Source organism: Plecotus auritus (genome assembly GCF_963455305.1).
Source record: "Plecotus auritus genome assembly, chromosome: 6".
NCBI lineage: Eukaryota > Metazoa > Chordata > Mammalia > Chiroptera > Vespertilionidae > Plecotus > Plecotus auritus.
The window spans coordinates 21,865,857-21,881,245 of NC_137773.1; the positions used below are offsets into that span (position 1 = coordinate 21,865,857).

Below are 15,389 nucleotides of genomic sequence, written 5' to 3' on the forward strand. Positions count from 1 at the left end.
TGCCCCAGGCATCCCAACACAGAGAGCTGATGAGACCAGTGGGGCCTCAAAGCCAGGACAAACGAAAGTGGCAGAGCCAGGCGAGAACGAGAAGGAGAAAGAGGGAGGAGAGAGGGCGAAGGAGGCCAAAAGGAAAAGAAAAGGAGACAGAGCTGGAGGGAGGAGGGAAGAGGCAGGCAAGGAGAACGAGTTGGGCTTGGTGCTAATCCTGTGCCTTCTCTTTATTAGCGAAACTAATAATTACTATTAATACCCAGCCCCTCCCTGGCCCTTTCATCCAGGCTGGTGGGGAAGTTTTGAAGATGAAAGTCTGGGGGGCCTCTCAGGTGCAGGTGACAGAGCTTCACAAACAATAATTAGACTTGGCAGCCCCCTCCTCTTACCCCCACCCCCCATGTCCAGGATGCTGTGCCACCTGACTCCACGCCTTTCCAGGTGGGCATGCAGCAGTAGCTGCTCTTGGGCTTGGCCCTCCTCTGAGAGACGCTGAGTAGTTGCCCTTGGAGGGGCGGGGCTGTCAGCAGAGACAGTCCTGGGGGAGGTGACAGAAAGAGGAACCTCATACCAGGTGGCACTGAAACTAAGGAGCCCTGCCCTCGGCTGAAATTACAGCCCCATCCCCACGGCTACCCCCCACCTCACCCTGGGGGCCTGTGTCTCTGGGCCCTGCCAGATGGCAGTGAGGGACATACCACTGGGAAGGAGGATCTAACAGACAAAGAGACAGAGTCAGCATGTCCAACTCCTCCACGCAGCCCCAAGACCACCTGGGGTCCTGGTTTGTGGCATCCTCAGAGGCTGTTTTGTTCCATCTCTCTCAAAGGGGCCTCCCCTCTCCAGCAATAGTGACAGACATCAGCCAGGCTCCCCCGCACACCTACAGTGATGGGGCCCTCGCTACCTCCCGTTCTTTGTTGAGCTGCCTGGACAGTGGGCTGTGTGATCTCATCCAATCCCTTAAGTACAATCTAGAAGCTCCTGAAGTTACATCAGTAGCCCCCACCTTTCCCATGAGCCCCAAATGCCTGCCCCATCTTTCTACTACGATGTCATGTGGAGGATCCAGAAATAAGAGGGCTTAAGCTTAATTCCCACCCTCCGCCCAGGTCATGACCTCCCCACTTGGGTTCTAGGCCCCATGGTCTATCTATTGCCTAGTCTTAGGACCTGTAATGATCCTGACCCCTGCATCCAATTCATCTGTAAATCCTGTAGATTGTGCTTCTAAAGTGTCTCTCAAATCTCAATGTTGTCCTCCATCCTCACAGCTGCCATCATGCTCTGAGCCACCATCATGTCTCACCTGTATCACCATCGTCACCTGACTCTCCAAACCAAGCCAGTGTGGACTTTGAAAAACATAAATCAGAACATGCCACACCCTGCTTAAAGCTTTTCACTGCCTTCCCGTGGCCTGTAGAATATAACACACGCTCCTCACCAGGGCACACAGAACCCTGGCCTCCCGGATGATCTCACCTCTTTTCCCCTCTTGTGCTCCCACCTCCATGCAGTCCCTCAGGCTCTTCTCAGCCAGCCGTTCCCTCTGCCCCAATGCTGGCTGTTTCTCCAGCCCTTCTTATGGCTGCACCTTCTCACCCTTCTGGTCTCTTCCATAAAGTCCTGTCTTTCCCTCCTCAAAGAGAGTGAGCCCACCCCTGTAACCTTCTCGGGTCTGCCTGTTTCCTTCAAAGCACTTACCACACCCTGCAATGATAAAATTGTTGGCCGGTTTACTTGTATAACAGCTGGCTGTCTCCCCTGCTAGACTGCTCCAATGCCTATGCCACCCATTGCTTTATCACTCTCCAAAGCCTAGCACAGTGCCTGGCACATAGTTGGTGCTCAATCAATGTGCTAAGTGAATAAGTGACCCAGGATCTGTATCCCGGGCCCTGTTCTTCCCTTTGGGGTGACCCAGAGCAGGTCATTCACAACCTGGTCCTGTGGTGTGGCAAAGTGCAGGGAGGCCTGTATCAGCATTTAGGAGACCTCTTAGCAATCTGTGTCCATTTACTCTACTGTGAACCAGCCAAGTGAACTTAGGCAGATCCCTAACCTTCTCCTGCCTCAGCTTCCTACTCTGGAAAATGTGGGGAAAAATCTGAGCTCCTTGGGGTGTAATAAGGCACAAAAGGAGTAAGTACACCAAGGCCATGTGACAACACAACCGTGTCCCAGGTGCATGTCCTGACTGAAGTGCAGGTTTACATGCTTTCACTCCAAACCAAAGCCAGTACCCCATCATTCCCCAGCAGTGTGGAGATCAGGTGCCATCTAGTGGGCACGTCGGGGAGAGCAGGCATTCTTTGCCCCTCTGTTGTCTGTTCCACTTAGGGTGGGACCTGCCCTGATGGTCTTCATTGGGGAGAGCTGGGCCTAGGAGCAGAAACGCTGCCTGTTTGGGGGGGGGGGGGGGTGCTTAGCCTCTTGCCCACATCATAAAATGCTGATCCTGTACCCCCGTGGGCCCATCCCCCAACCTTCGAGCTCACCTCCCACCATTCCCTCCCCTCTGCCACAGAGAACTTCACAAATGATTCTGAATGACCCAAGTGTTCCTTTAACTCAAGACCTCCCCACAGGCAGTTTTCTCAGCCTGAGAATTCTCCCCCACCTCTTCTCCCTGTCCTGGCTAAGCCATACTCCCTCACTGGGCTTCTACTTAAATGACCCCTGGCCAGGCTAGAGCTGCCCTTGGCTCCATAGTCCCCCAGTCCTTATCCTGCCATTGCTAAGCCTGTGCCACAAGCTCCACATTTCTTGCTCGTATTCCCTGTTAGACAAAGACCTTGGCAGAGGCCCTGAAATGCTCCCCTCCACATACTAAGTGTTGAGAGAGTCTGGGGCCCGTACACTTAGACCGCAGGCCGGTCACAGCCTGTAGAGGACAGACCTTGGGGTTTCCAGGAAGAATGCAGGGTGCTGCTTCATTTGGCCCCCCTCCAAGCCCCAGGGCCTACTCATTGCAATTGGTTCTGACTCCTGGCTGTGTGTCTAGGGTGAGCAGCTTCTCCTCCCTACTCTCTCCTTGCTCCCTTTTGCAGAACTTCCCTCCAAAGGGAGGAGAGGATGGATCCCACATGTAAATTAAAATATAAACTGTTGTGCCCGGCTGGCGTGGCTCAGTGGTTGAGCATCAACCTATGAACCAGGAGGTCATGGCTCGATTCCCAGTAAGGGCACATGCCTGGGTTGTGAGCTTGATTCCCTGTGTGGGGCGTGCAGGAGGTAGCTGATCAATGATTTTCTCTCATCATTAATGTTTCTATCTCTCTCTCCCTCTCCATTCCTCTCTGAAATCAATTAAAAAGAAAAGAAAAATCACATGCTTAAAAAAAGTGTGTATACACACACACACACCTACACTAATAAAAGAGAAATATGTAAATTGTCCGTACCTCTGCGACACCCACAAGCCAATGAGGAGGGAATATGCAAATTAGCAGGACAAAGATGGTGGTGGCCCTGCCCCCCAGCCACTCCAGGGGCAGGATGCCTGCTATGAGGGGGGGGGAGGGCGGAGGGAGCTACAGGAGCGGCGCTCCACCCAGATCGAAGCGAAGCCTACAGACTCCAGCTGGAGTCAGCAAAGACTCCGGCTGGAGTGAAGGTGGAAGGCGGCAGCCAGAGCAAAGGCCTGGGTCCCCGATGCTGGAGGAAAACCAGTGCCAGCAGTCAGGTGAAGGAAGGCCTATTGCACGAATCTTCGTAACAGGCCTCTAGTATGTGTATATATATACTGTTGCTAAGAATGGGAAGTAAGGGGCCTTCCAGGCTGGGCTTGAGGGTCCAGGAAAGGGCTTGGGTTTGGCCTTCTCAAGGCCAATTTCCTTGTCTGCATTCATGCACTCAACAGATATTTGAAAAATGCCTGGATCCATGATGAAAAATAGTGTGGTTCTGGAGTCAGATTGCCTGGGCTCAGGTCCCAGCACCACCACGTATGGCTGTTGATCACTAACTTATTTCCTCAGTTATAAAATGAGGGCAATAAAAATGTCTAACTCATAGGGTTAGTGAGGGCATTCAATGAGATGATGCATGTGACTCAGTACAGGGTCCAGCATGCTGTAAATGTTCAATTAATGTGAGCACTATCGTGGCTACTATTATTCACCGAGCAACTACAGTGTCAGTCACTCATCCCATGCTGCCTTGATCTGCCTGCCCTGCACCCAGGGCCTCCCTTGTCTCCAGCTCTCTGGTTCCTAGGGGGCCTGGCAGCCCCTCAGTCCCTCCCTCGGATTCCTCCCCAAGGTCTCAGAGCCTTCTGCCACCCTCAGGAATCCCAGAACATCTGGAGAGGAATCTCCTCCATCCCAGCATTTTCTCTGACGATTTCAGTCTTGTCCTAGGAAACCTGGCTGTCCATCCCCTGAGGATGCTACATTCTCCCTCAGGCCTCCCAGGGCTTCTCCTTTTTCTTCTACAGCCTGTGGAAGTGAGAAGAGGTGGGAATAGGGGAGGGAGAAGCCTCAGGATATGAGCATGCTGTCCTCTCTACTCCTCATTGTCACTTTCAGGCCATTCTCCCTCCCATCTCCCTAGGAGACACTCCTTTTGAATCTTATTGCTATACCATAGCACCCATCACTCCACCTCAGCACAGATATCTACCAACCCCTGGGTCACACCCTCCCATCTTTGAGGGCTCTACCCTGGACTCAAAGTCACTCTCAATCGGTTTGTCCCTGTTTTAGTTCTTGGTCATTTCAATATTCACATGGATGACGCTGCCAGTACCTGGTCCCTGGTCACTTGACCTGCTCTTCTCTAATGATCTTGTCCCCAAGCTCATCTCGGCCAGTCACTCCTATGGTCAATAAGAATATGTTACATGAATGAATAAACTATGAGAGGTGCCTGACCAGCGTGGCTCAGTGGTTGAGCGTCTACCTCTGAACCAGGAGGACATGACTCAATTCCCAGTCAGGGCACATGCCCAGGTTGCAGGCTCGATCCCCAGTAGGGAGTGTGCAGGAGGCAGCCCATCAATGATTCTCATCATTGATGTTTCTATCGCTCTCCCTCTCCCTTCCTCTCTGAAATCAATAAAAATATAATTTAAAAAACAACAACTATGAGAGGTGATTGTAAATACTCACAGTGAGTATTTTCCTGTACTCACAGTGTTGACAGTGCGTGGGATGGGGTGGAATGGGGAAAACAGACAGGACAACAGGGAAGTAAGACCCTGCAGAAAGTGTCTCCCACCGTTCCTCCAGCCTGACCTTCCATCCTTCTTCCCTCACACACAGTACGCCCACAGTACTGGCCATGTTTTCATTTCCTTGAACTCTCCAAGTGCCTTCCCACTTCAGGACCTTTGCATTTACTATTTTTCCTGCATGGACCATTATTTCCCCCTTCATTTAGCTAATTCCTATTCTGTTTTCAAGTCTTAGTTTAAATGCATCTCAGAGCTTAACACTGAGTAAGTAACCAGTAAAGATATATGTTTCAATATACATTTTAAAAGATTCTGTTATTATCCCATTTACAGATGAGAAAACTAAGGCAATTTTTTCCCCAAGGACCCACAGCTAATAACTATTTGTAGAAATAATAAACATGTTGATTAAATAACCAAAGTAGAGTTTGAAAGCAGAAGCAGTGACTTGAATGGTTTCTGGGATGAAGATAAGACTTTCCTGTGGAGAAATTTGTTCTAAGGGAATTGTGTGGATTGCCTTCAGCCATAAGATCAAGCTGTGGTCATTTCACCAGGCCTTTCCTTGCTGAGGCTGAGAGGTCTGGAATCCCCCCACAAGACTCCAGTCTCTGCTAACATACCTCCTCTATTGGGGAACTCACTACTTGAGCACAAAAAGCCTTCTTCTTCAAAGAATAAAAGTAGATAATTCACAGAAGAGATGCAAATGCTCAAAACAACCCATAAAGAGACGGCTGAGCTTACTAACCATGGAAGAAATACAACAAGGAGACATTTTCAGTTTAGCAGAAATAAAAATTGCTAAGAACTTTCTGGAGGGCAGTTTAGCAACATATATCTATATGTAAAATACCTATGCCTTAGAGTTCTGGCAATTTTCCCTGAGGAAAAAATAGCACAGGTGTGTTCTTGACAGTTTTGTCTATATTTGCAAATTCTGGAAATAACCAAAATGTCTAACAATAAGAGAACTGGTTAAAAAAATCAGTGGTACACCTATACAAAAGAATATCATGCAATACAGGTAATTCTGGTTGCTGACAAGGAATAGGATTGGGTTGCTGGGGACAGAGCTGCAATGGAGGGTTTTTGTTTGTTTGTATATTTTTTGGTAACTTTGCAGTTTGTTATTTTTGTGAATGCGTTTAATATTCAAAATAATAAAATTTAAAATACTTGTTTAAAATGTTGCAGATCTCTAATAGTTGTTATGGGAAGATGTCCATAATGTTGGATGAAAAAAAAGTTACCAAGTAGCATATAGAATACAATTTCATTTATGTAAAGTTGTATATTACAAAGAATTTATATATTACATATTAAAATATAGGAATAGATATAAGTACAGAAAGTTATTTCTGGATTGATGTTCCAATTTGATAATGGTGGTATCTCTAGAAGAAAAATTATAGAGATGACTTTTATCTTTTTTTACATACTTTTCTGTATTGTGTGGATTGTTTGTAATGAGCATGGATTTTTTAAACCATCAAAGAAAAATATTGCTAAGATTATTTTCTTTTCTTAAAAAATAAATTGTCTCTTCTGTGCATAGATGCTGTTTGAGAAGGGCATATACCAAGATGTTAATAGTGGTGGGCAAGACTGTCATTTCTTTGTTCTTTTTTGTTTGCCATTCTGCATGTTGTATTTTATGGGTTTTCTCTACTTAATTGCTTTTGTAAAGGGCAAAGGGGATGCTACATTTTAAAAAAGAAGTTCTTCCTTAAATTGAGCTGAAGTTGTTCAGTAGCATCAATTCCAGTGCACAAAGGGCTGGATAATTCTGCATAATTACTCATTTTGTTCATTAAGTCCATTACATGGGCCTTATATATATGTATAGGCATATATCCTATACATACATACACACCTATACATATATACATATATATATGCACACATATACATACACACATAAATATATGCAACCTACTTCTTGGCCCTTCCACATATCTTCATCTGTACATTTTTCTAATCTTTTAAGGTCCTTCAGTAGTGTTATTAGAGGGATATATGGAAGTAGCTATTAAACATATAGGCTTTGAAGTCAGAATACCAAATTGGTCACAAATGTGCAACCTCAGTTAAAATTCCTTATCTGTAAGTGAGAAATCAAATCAGTATCTATTTGATCATGCTGTGAGGATTAAATGAAGCAATGCATATAAATCACTTATCCCAGGTTGGAATACAATAACAAGCACCGAATAATTTATTTTTTCTTTTAGATATCTGAAATACAACTTTTTTTCTGACTTTAAATAAAAAGGAATAGGAATATTCAGTATCAAACAAAGTTTCACCACTGAATATTGGGATGTGACTGTAGCAGTCTTATATTTGAAACTCAATAAGGAAAGCCTAGCCAGGTAGCTTAGTTGGTTAAAGCATCCTCCAGATACGCCAAGGTTGTGGGTTTGATCCTTGGTCAGGGCACATACAAGAATCATCCAATGAGTGGATAAATAAGCAGAACAACAAATTGATGTTTCTCTTTCTTTCTCTCTAAAATCAATTTTTAAAAAAGCAAGGAAACAACTGTGTTCTAAAACAGCTAAATATGCAGGCCCCCAAAATGAAGTTATTTTTTTAACTGCCACATTCGCTCTGAGAGCCCATTCATCTCCTTCAGCATCCCAAAGATCAAGCACACTTTCTGCTTAGCTATATAATGAAGTGGCAAACACGCTGCACCCCAACATCATAGGACAGTTCCCCGACATCATAGGACAGTTTTGAAATCTATCCAAAACTAGATTTCTGATGCTGAGCCCCAACTTCACTTTCTCACAGGTCGTCATCCTCCTTTGACAGAGCAGTGGTCTGAGTAACCTCTAGATCAGGGGTGGGGAACCTTTTTTCTGCCAAAGACCATTTGGATATTTATAACATTACTAGAGGCCCAGTGCACAAATTCATGCACGGGTGGGGTCCAATAGACCTGTGCCAATCGGACGGGTAAGGGGGAGGGGATGCAGGAGGTTGGCTGGCCAGCCCCGGCCCCTGGTCGAACTCCGCATCAAGGGGACAATTTGCATATTAGCCTTTTATTATATAGGATTCTTGGGCCATACAAAATTATCAACTTAAAAGTCAGCCTGCTATATTTAGTCAAACTTTTAATTAAGTCACCCCTAATGCCTTGACAGGCCCAGACCAAATGATTTTGTGGGCCTTATGGGGCCCATGGGCCGGAAGTTCCCCACCCTTGCTCTAGGTCATGCTCAAACTGTGCTGCCAAAGCTGGGTCCATGACAACCTCTGGTGGGACAGGAGCAGGCATGGCAACAAATGCCAAAGTTAGTCTCCAATTAGTTTTCTAGCAAGCCAGAGGAAGGGCTTTTCAAAGTTGTATTTTTTTTTTTGGCAGAAATGTCATATTAATGAAGATTGTTCTTTCAGTGGAAGACAACTGATTTTGCCTTAACATCTTCTTTGTTGTCTCACAACATGATGGGGATGTTTCCAGAGATTCCTATCAGATTTCTATGCCAGTTAGGCACATTCTTGTAAGTAACTCTGGAAGTTACAGCAAAGATTATAATGGCACACTGGGCTTGGATATAATAGCCATTTAATATTAGCTACCAAGGTACCTACATATTGCTCAAATTCATCAGTCAGGTGCGGTTTCACGAATGTAGTTTTTCCTGTCCCACCATCATCAACCAATATAAGTTTGAACTGAACTTGAAACTCACCTTGGACAGCCATTTGATGTGCCCCCAGACCCCCTGACTCTGGATAACTTATTCTTATTTTGCCCAGTACAGAGTCCACCAAACTCTGATTGCCTGTTTTTTTAAATTGTTTTTAAATATATTTTTATTGATTTCAGAGAGAAAGGGAGAGGGAGAGGGAGAGGGAGAGGGAGAGGGAGCGAGAGAGAGAGAGAGAGAGAGAGAGAGAGAGAGAGAGAAACATCAATGATGAGAGAGAATCATTGAAGGCTGCCTCCTGCACGCACCCTCCTGGGGATGAGCCTGCAACCCCCGCATGTGCCATTAACCAGAATCGAACCTGGGACCCTTCAGTCCGCAGGCCCACGTTCTATCCACTGAGCCAAACCAGCTAGGGCTGTTTTTTAATTTTTAATTGAATTTATTGGAGTAACATATAACATCATCTGCCTACTGACTGCATCCTGCACTCACCATCCAAAGTCAAGTCTCTTTCTGCCACCATTTATTCCCCCTTTGCCCTCTTCCATCTCCCCCCGCGCTCCCCCCGCCCTTTTCCTCTGGCAATCACCAAACTTTTGTCTATGAGGTTTTTTTGTTTGTTTGCTTGTTTTTGCTAAATTTCTTCATTGCCCGTTCTATTTTTGTTGTTCCCCTCCGCGCCACTGGGTGCGCTGCGCCTCCAGGCTGACCAGGCCTGGGGTCAGAACGACGGAAGTCTTCTAGCCGGGGCGGCTGCCATCTTAAAACACAGGCCTGCCTCTCTCCGCAGATGTGGCTGCATGGTGCAGTCTGAGACCGGCCCGCTGCCGGCTACACCCAACCTCTTACCTCCTTTGGAACTCCCTTAACTAAACCGTCTTTTCGAGGGCGAGTCTTAATCTCCTTGTGAACGCTAAAGGCGGTGTCTTCCGGGAGGCCTCGCCAGTGACCTCAGACGTACACTTCCGGGGACGCTAACGTGACCTGTAGCCTCGCCCTCATCTCTCTTTCCGGTGGCGGAGTCTGGACAAGACACGCAGGTGAGAGGCCTGGGCAGGGACAATCCAGTGGCATCCTGTGGCAAGGGGGTCCAGCGGGGCCGGGGGCGCGGGGCTGGGGACTTTCCGCGGAAGCCGGGCCAGGTTTTGGGAGAGAAGAGTGCGGCCGGCCGACCCCAGACACAGGTTCTCGCCTCGTCTTGGGAAGCGGAGGTCTTGCTTCAGAGAAGGAGCCGATGAAGTGGGGGTGCGTTCGGGTCCTGCGTTCAAGGCCTTGGCCCCGCATTATGATCACTGCTACGTTTAAGCGACCGCGCGGCGTGGTTGGGAGGGAGCGGGGATTCTAGTCTGATGTGGGCTCCCACCTTTACCCCGCCAGCTTCTTTCTGGGCGGTCGCAGGCCAGGCGCCTCAACTCTTAACTTGTTAACTGTCTGGAAAATAGGAGTAATTGCGCTGATCCCACGGGGTTGTAGTGAGGATTCAAGGAAGGAATGCAGGAAAAATGACCCTGTGATAGGTGTTTTAAAGTCTGGGTGATTGCTAAGTCAGGCACGTTGCAAGTTCTGGGCGCCCAGGGCAGGGCCTCTGAAAACCAGAAATTGGGGTTAGGGGTTGCACGCCAGTGTTAGCTGAGCACCTGCCGTGCGCCTGTTAACCCTAAAAACAGAGGTGGGGGTGGCACTCAAGTTTTGTCAGGGCCGGTAGGGAGCGGCTGCATGGGTGTTTTCCACTAAAAAGACACACCTGGGAATCCTGGTTGCCAGAGTGTTCACAGCTGCGGAGGCCCACGCGTGCGCTGCGCACTTCCCCGGGATCCCTTGCAGGACATTTGGTCCTGTTCAGAGCGTCCACGGAGACATCTGGTCCGCACCGAAAGGCGCTTGATCATGTGCCATTCATTCATAACCACCTCCTAGGCTACCTCGATAAGGATTAGTATTGGCACTGCATCCACAGTGCCGTTGCTGGACCCGTAAAATATGATGGCACTTTTTCATGTATTAATTTTGTAAACCAAACGAATAAATAAATGCTAGGAGCCTTTTGAACCCAGGGACATAATAGCCAGGGGAAAAGCGTTCTGTTAACTTGAGGACTCTGATTTTTCTTTCAGAAATGGCACCTCGCAAGGGGAAGGAAAAGAAGGAAGAACAGGTCATTAGCCTCGGACCTCAGGTGGCCGAAGGAGAAAATGTGTTTGGTGTCTGCCACATCTTTGCATCCTTCAATGACACTTTTGTCCATGTCACTGATCTTTCTGGCAAGTGAGTACCTGGATGGAGAGGTGCAGGACCCAACTAATAAGCAAGGGGCCGGGGGAAGACATGACCCTGGAACTGGGTGGCAGTTTAAAGGGGGTTTCTTAAAAGAATTTTAAAAAGAATGTTCAGATAAGGAAACGGGGTTGGTTAGTAATTTCCCAGGCACTGGAGTTAGAAGAGAGGTGATGTTTTGTTTATGGCCTTACAGTGTGGTGACCATTGAATCCTCAGTGTCTGGGTACTTTGTAGACAGTGGTGGACTGAAAGGGAGCCCTGGGTACAGGTTCTGGCTGCCATTAGCACATTATTGTGATTTGTGAAGTCACTCAAATTCTAAGTTTGGTTTCTGCGTATGTAAAATGAGGTTAATAGTGCCCACCTCATAGAGTAATTGGGAGAATGAAGTGCAAAAGTGAGTAAATATATAGTATTAATAGAGTTTAGCTATTGTGGGACTTTAGACTGCCCATGAAAGAGCCCATCATAGCCTTCCCAAAGCCTAGCATGCATGACCTCCATCCGCTGCTATCCCCAGCTGTGGCGCTCTTGACTCATTAGGACATGACACACTCAAGAGTCCTTGTTGGATAAGAAAGAAATGACCCTGTGCTTTTTGTCCCCAGGGAAACCATCTGCCGTGTGACTGGTGGAATGAAGGTAAAGGCTGACCGAGATGAGTCCTCTCCATATGCTGCCATGTTGGCTGCCCAGGATGTGGCCCAGAGGTGCAAGGAGCTGGGCATCACTGCTCTTCACATCAAACTCCGGGCCACAGGAGGAAATAGGTAAGGCTGAGGCTGAGAGGTAAGATCACTGGGCTTGGGGTTTGAGGCTTCGTTTTCTTTTGTGACCCTGCACAAGACATCTTGTGTACATACGTAATTAATAATTGATTCCTGTGCACTGTGCACTCCCCCCGCCCAACTTGCTGTATTTATGAAGCACTCACTGCATACCAAATTCTGTGTTCTAGGTATTAGAGGAGGATGATGGGAAAAAGTAAAGATGGTCTCTACCCTCTTGTGTGGCACATTGGCTGTTGCAGTCAGACTTTAAAAAACATGGAGGGGGTGTTTTCTGTTTGTGGCAAGTGCTGGGAAGCAAAAAGGTGTGGATGGGTGGTGGTAAAGTGTAATTTAGACTAAGACCTGAATGTGCCAGGAGTCAGTCCAGTGAAGAAAAGATGGGATAGTATTCCAGCTGCTAGGAAAAGGTCCTAAGATGGGAATGAACTTGGCACATCTGAGGGAGAGTGGTGTGAGATTTGATCAGAGAGGTTCTGCTAGTGACTGGGGGTTGGGGGGATAAATATTGGTAATGACCAATGGGATTGGGTTTTGTTTTGTTTTTTAATCAGAGAGGAAGGGAGAGGGAGATAGAAACATCAATGATGAGAGAATCATTGATCGGCTGCCTCCTGTAGGCCCCCCCCACTGGGGATCGAGCCTGCAACCTGGGCATGTGCCCTTGATCGGAATCAACCCCGGACCTTTCAGTCTGCAGGCTGATGCTCTATCCACTGAGCCAACCCAGCTACGGCAGGTTTGGTGTTTTTTTTTTAAAGATGATTTCTGTGTAGGGAACAGCCAGACAGGAAGTTATTAAACTGGTCCACTGGAGAGATGGTAGTGTCTTGGGTGGGTGAAGTAGTTGGAAATGAACAGATCACTGAAGAACACAGACTTCGAGCATGTGGCTGAAAGGGGCAGTGCTTTAAACAGGCTGCAGGCAGAACAGGGTGTAAACTGACCCAGCGGCCAAATCTGGCCTGCCACTGTTTTTTGTATGGTCTATGGAAAGAATATTTTTTATGTTTTTGATACTTTTTTTAGTATGTCACAAACCTGTAAGTGGCCCACTAAGTCTAAAATATTTACTGTCTGGTCCTTTAAGGAAAATGTGCAGGTCTCTGAATTAGAGGGTTATGAGATCTTAGAATCCTGAATGACTAGATCTTCATTTCCTAGGACCAAGACCCCTGGACCAGGGGCTCAGTCTGCTCTAAGAGCCCTTGCTCGCTCGGGAATGAAGATCGGACGGATTGGTAAGTGCCCTCCTATAGCTAATGCTTGTATTTGCTTTGAAGCATTGACTCTAGAAAGCATATGGTGTGCCCGGTGGTTATAGGGCTTGGTATGATGGCTGTTGGCAGTTAGGTATGTTAATGCAAAGCGTGAGAGGTGCTTGTGACAAATCTCTGAACTTCTGACTGACAGTGGCTGGTGGAACTAAGAGGAGATGAATTATCCTTGTCTTTACAGTGTTCTCAAGGGGGTGACTACTGGCATTTTGTGTGGGCTACCTGCTGTGTGGTCCTTGCCTACTACAGGCAAAACTTCTTTTATTGTACTTCGCTTTATTATGCTTCACAGGTGTGTTTTGTACAAATTGAAGGTTTTTGGCAACCCTGCATTAATCAAGTATATCAGTACCATTTTTCCAAGTCTCATCTGATGGTTAGCATTTTTTAGCAATAATACAATTTTTAATTGAGGTATGTACATTGTTTTTTTTAGACAGTGCTGCTGTGCACTTATGATATAGTGTAAACATGGGGACTGGGAAAACAAAAAAATTCGTGTGACTCACTTTATGGAGTGGTCTGGAATTGAACCTGCAATATCTCCAGGGTATGCCTGTAACTATCAGTAGGACATACCAGTGATTGTGACAAAAATGAATGCAGAGGACAGCAATTCCCATGGTTGAGAATCCCAGCAAGTCCCCTACATTTGTGTAGCCATACGTGTTAGCCTTTCTGTCTTGTTTCTGTGCACTTGGTGGCAGGCAATGTCTACTGACTCCTTCAGTCCATCCTTCTCTTTAAAATTTTTTCCCCTGAATATTATCAACCTTTTACCTATTGAAAAGGAGAGTCTTCAGTTACACTGGGCTAGGTGTCAAGAATCTGGATTTTGTCGCCTGCTTCTGACAGCCTCTGCAAGTTGTGTACCCTTTCTGAGCCTCAGCTTCCCTTTCTGGAAAGTGAATTCAAACCACTTCAGAATTTTGAGAATGGGGCAGCTCCATGGCCATCTATTATATACTGAGGACTCATTGGGGAGCAGCAGGATCCACTACTGATCCATTACAGCACTGGCCTAGAGAGGCCTGGACTTCTTCCCATCCAGCTCTAGGCAACTATGTTTTCTGTTCCTCCCTACAGAGGATGTCACTCCCATCCCCTCCGACAGCACCCGCAGAAAAGGGGGTCGCCGTGGTCGCCGTCTGTGAACAGGACTCCTCAAATTATTTTCTGTTAATAAATTGCCTTTGTGTTCACTATTTTGACTCCAGTCGTCTCCTTCATGTTGGGTCCACACCTCAGGGAAGTTTTAATTCCTTTATCTGCGTTTAACCAGGGTGTGGGGCTGACTTGAGATCACAGGTGCAGTGCTAAATCAGCAGGTAAATACTGCTTCAGAGGACATAACCTATCAGACAGGAACACAGGAGGGTTTGATGCAGCCCCTTAATGGGACAGTGGGTGAGCCTGTGTTCTGCAGACTGGTTTCCTGGAAGGAGCCGCCTAAGAGCTGGGGAGATGTTGGTGCTGCAGTTGAGTCTTTTGTACTCTGCTTGGGGCATTATTACCTCAGTCACCTAAAGCAGATGAAGTCCTTGGAGACTTTGTTTAGAAGGTGGCGATCTTGGTTCCAAAACAGCGAATTCTTAAAGAACCAGAGTGGAGTGGAAACTGTTGAGCCAAGTGTAGCCTGAGCAGAAGAGGAGCCTTCCAGACAGCCATATATAAACACGTGTGGGTGTAGACTCGCCCGCCCCCCCCCTTCCTTATGTGCAAAATTGGTAGCTTGTTCTATTGCATCTTGTGTTTTCTCACTTGGCAGATTTTGGAAATTGTTCCACATCAGTACATAAAGATCCAGTCACTCCACAAATAACACACCAAAGCCCTATTTTCATCGGCAATGAAAAAGATAAAAGTTGCTTTCCGGAAGAAGCTTGTATCCAGCTCCAAGGACCCAGTAGTGCCAGGTGGTACTGAGTGTTCTGCAAGGGATTGTCATAGGGCCCTGTGATGGTGATTGTTAAATCAACAGGTTATTGGAAGAGGTAGGCCAGTGACATAATGTTTTCAAGGTTCATCGGGACTGCACTCCTTTTTATTGCTGAATAATATTACATTGTCTGGACACACAGGTCACATTCTTCACAACTGTACCCACTTGGAAGAGCCATGGTCTAGCCATGGCTCCTATCAACTTAACTTAATGAACAAGTCAATCTTTTTTTTGGATTTTCTTAATCTTAAATGAGATTACTAC

General features: G+C 46.8%; 1 protein-coding gene and 1 pseudogene across 2 annotated transcripts in view; one reads left to right on the forward strand and one right to left on the reverse strand.

The window, feature by feature from the left end:
• RPS14 (ribosomal protein S14) overlaps positions 1 to 14,388 on the forward strand; it is a 30,869-nt gene extending 16,481 nt beyond the window's left edge. The window contains exons 2-6 of the mRNA XM_080673747.1: positions 9,632 to 9,881; positions 10,956 to 11,106; positions 11,727 to 11,888; positions 13,071 to 13,147; positions 14,270 to 14,388. Of these exons, the coding sequence (XP_080529873.1) occupies positions 10,958 to 11,106; positions 11,727 to 11,888; positions 13,071 to 13,147; positions 14,270 to 14,337 (456 nt within the window). The 5' untranslated portion in view covers positions 9,632 to 9,881; positions 10,956 to 10,957 and the 3' untranslated portion in view covers positions 14,338 to 14,388. The remainder of the gene's footprint in view (positions 1 to 9,631; positions 9,882 to 10,955; positions 11,107 to 11,726; positions 11,889 to 13,070; positions 13,148 to 14,269) is intronic.
• LOC308250042 (GTP-binding nuclear protein Ran-like) lies at positions 7,967 to 8,893 on the reverse strand (annotated as a pseudogene). Its single transcript has 2 exons — positions 8,386 to 8,893; positions 7,967 to 8,006 (listed from the first exon to the last, which is right to left on the reverse strand). The product of its transcript is annotated as a GTP-binding nuclear protein Ran-like (transcript).
• Positions 14,389 to 15,389: the final 1,001 nt, after the last annotated feature.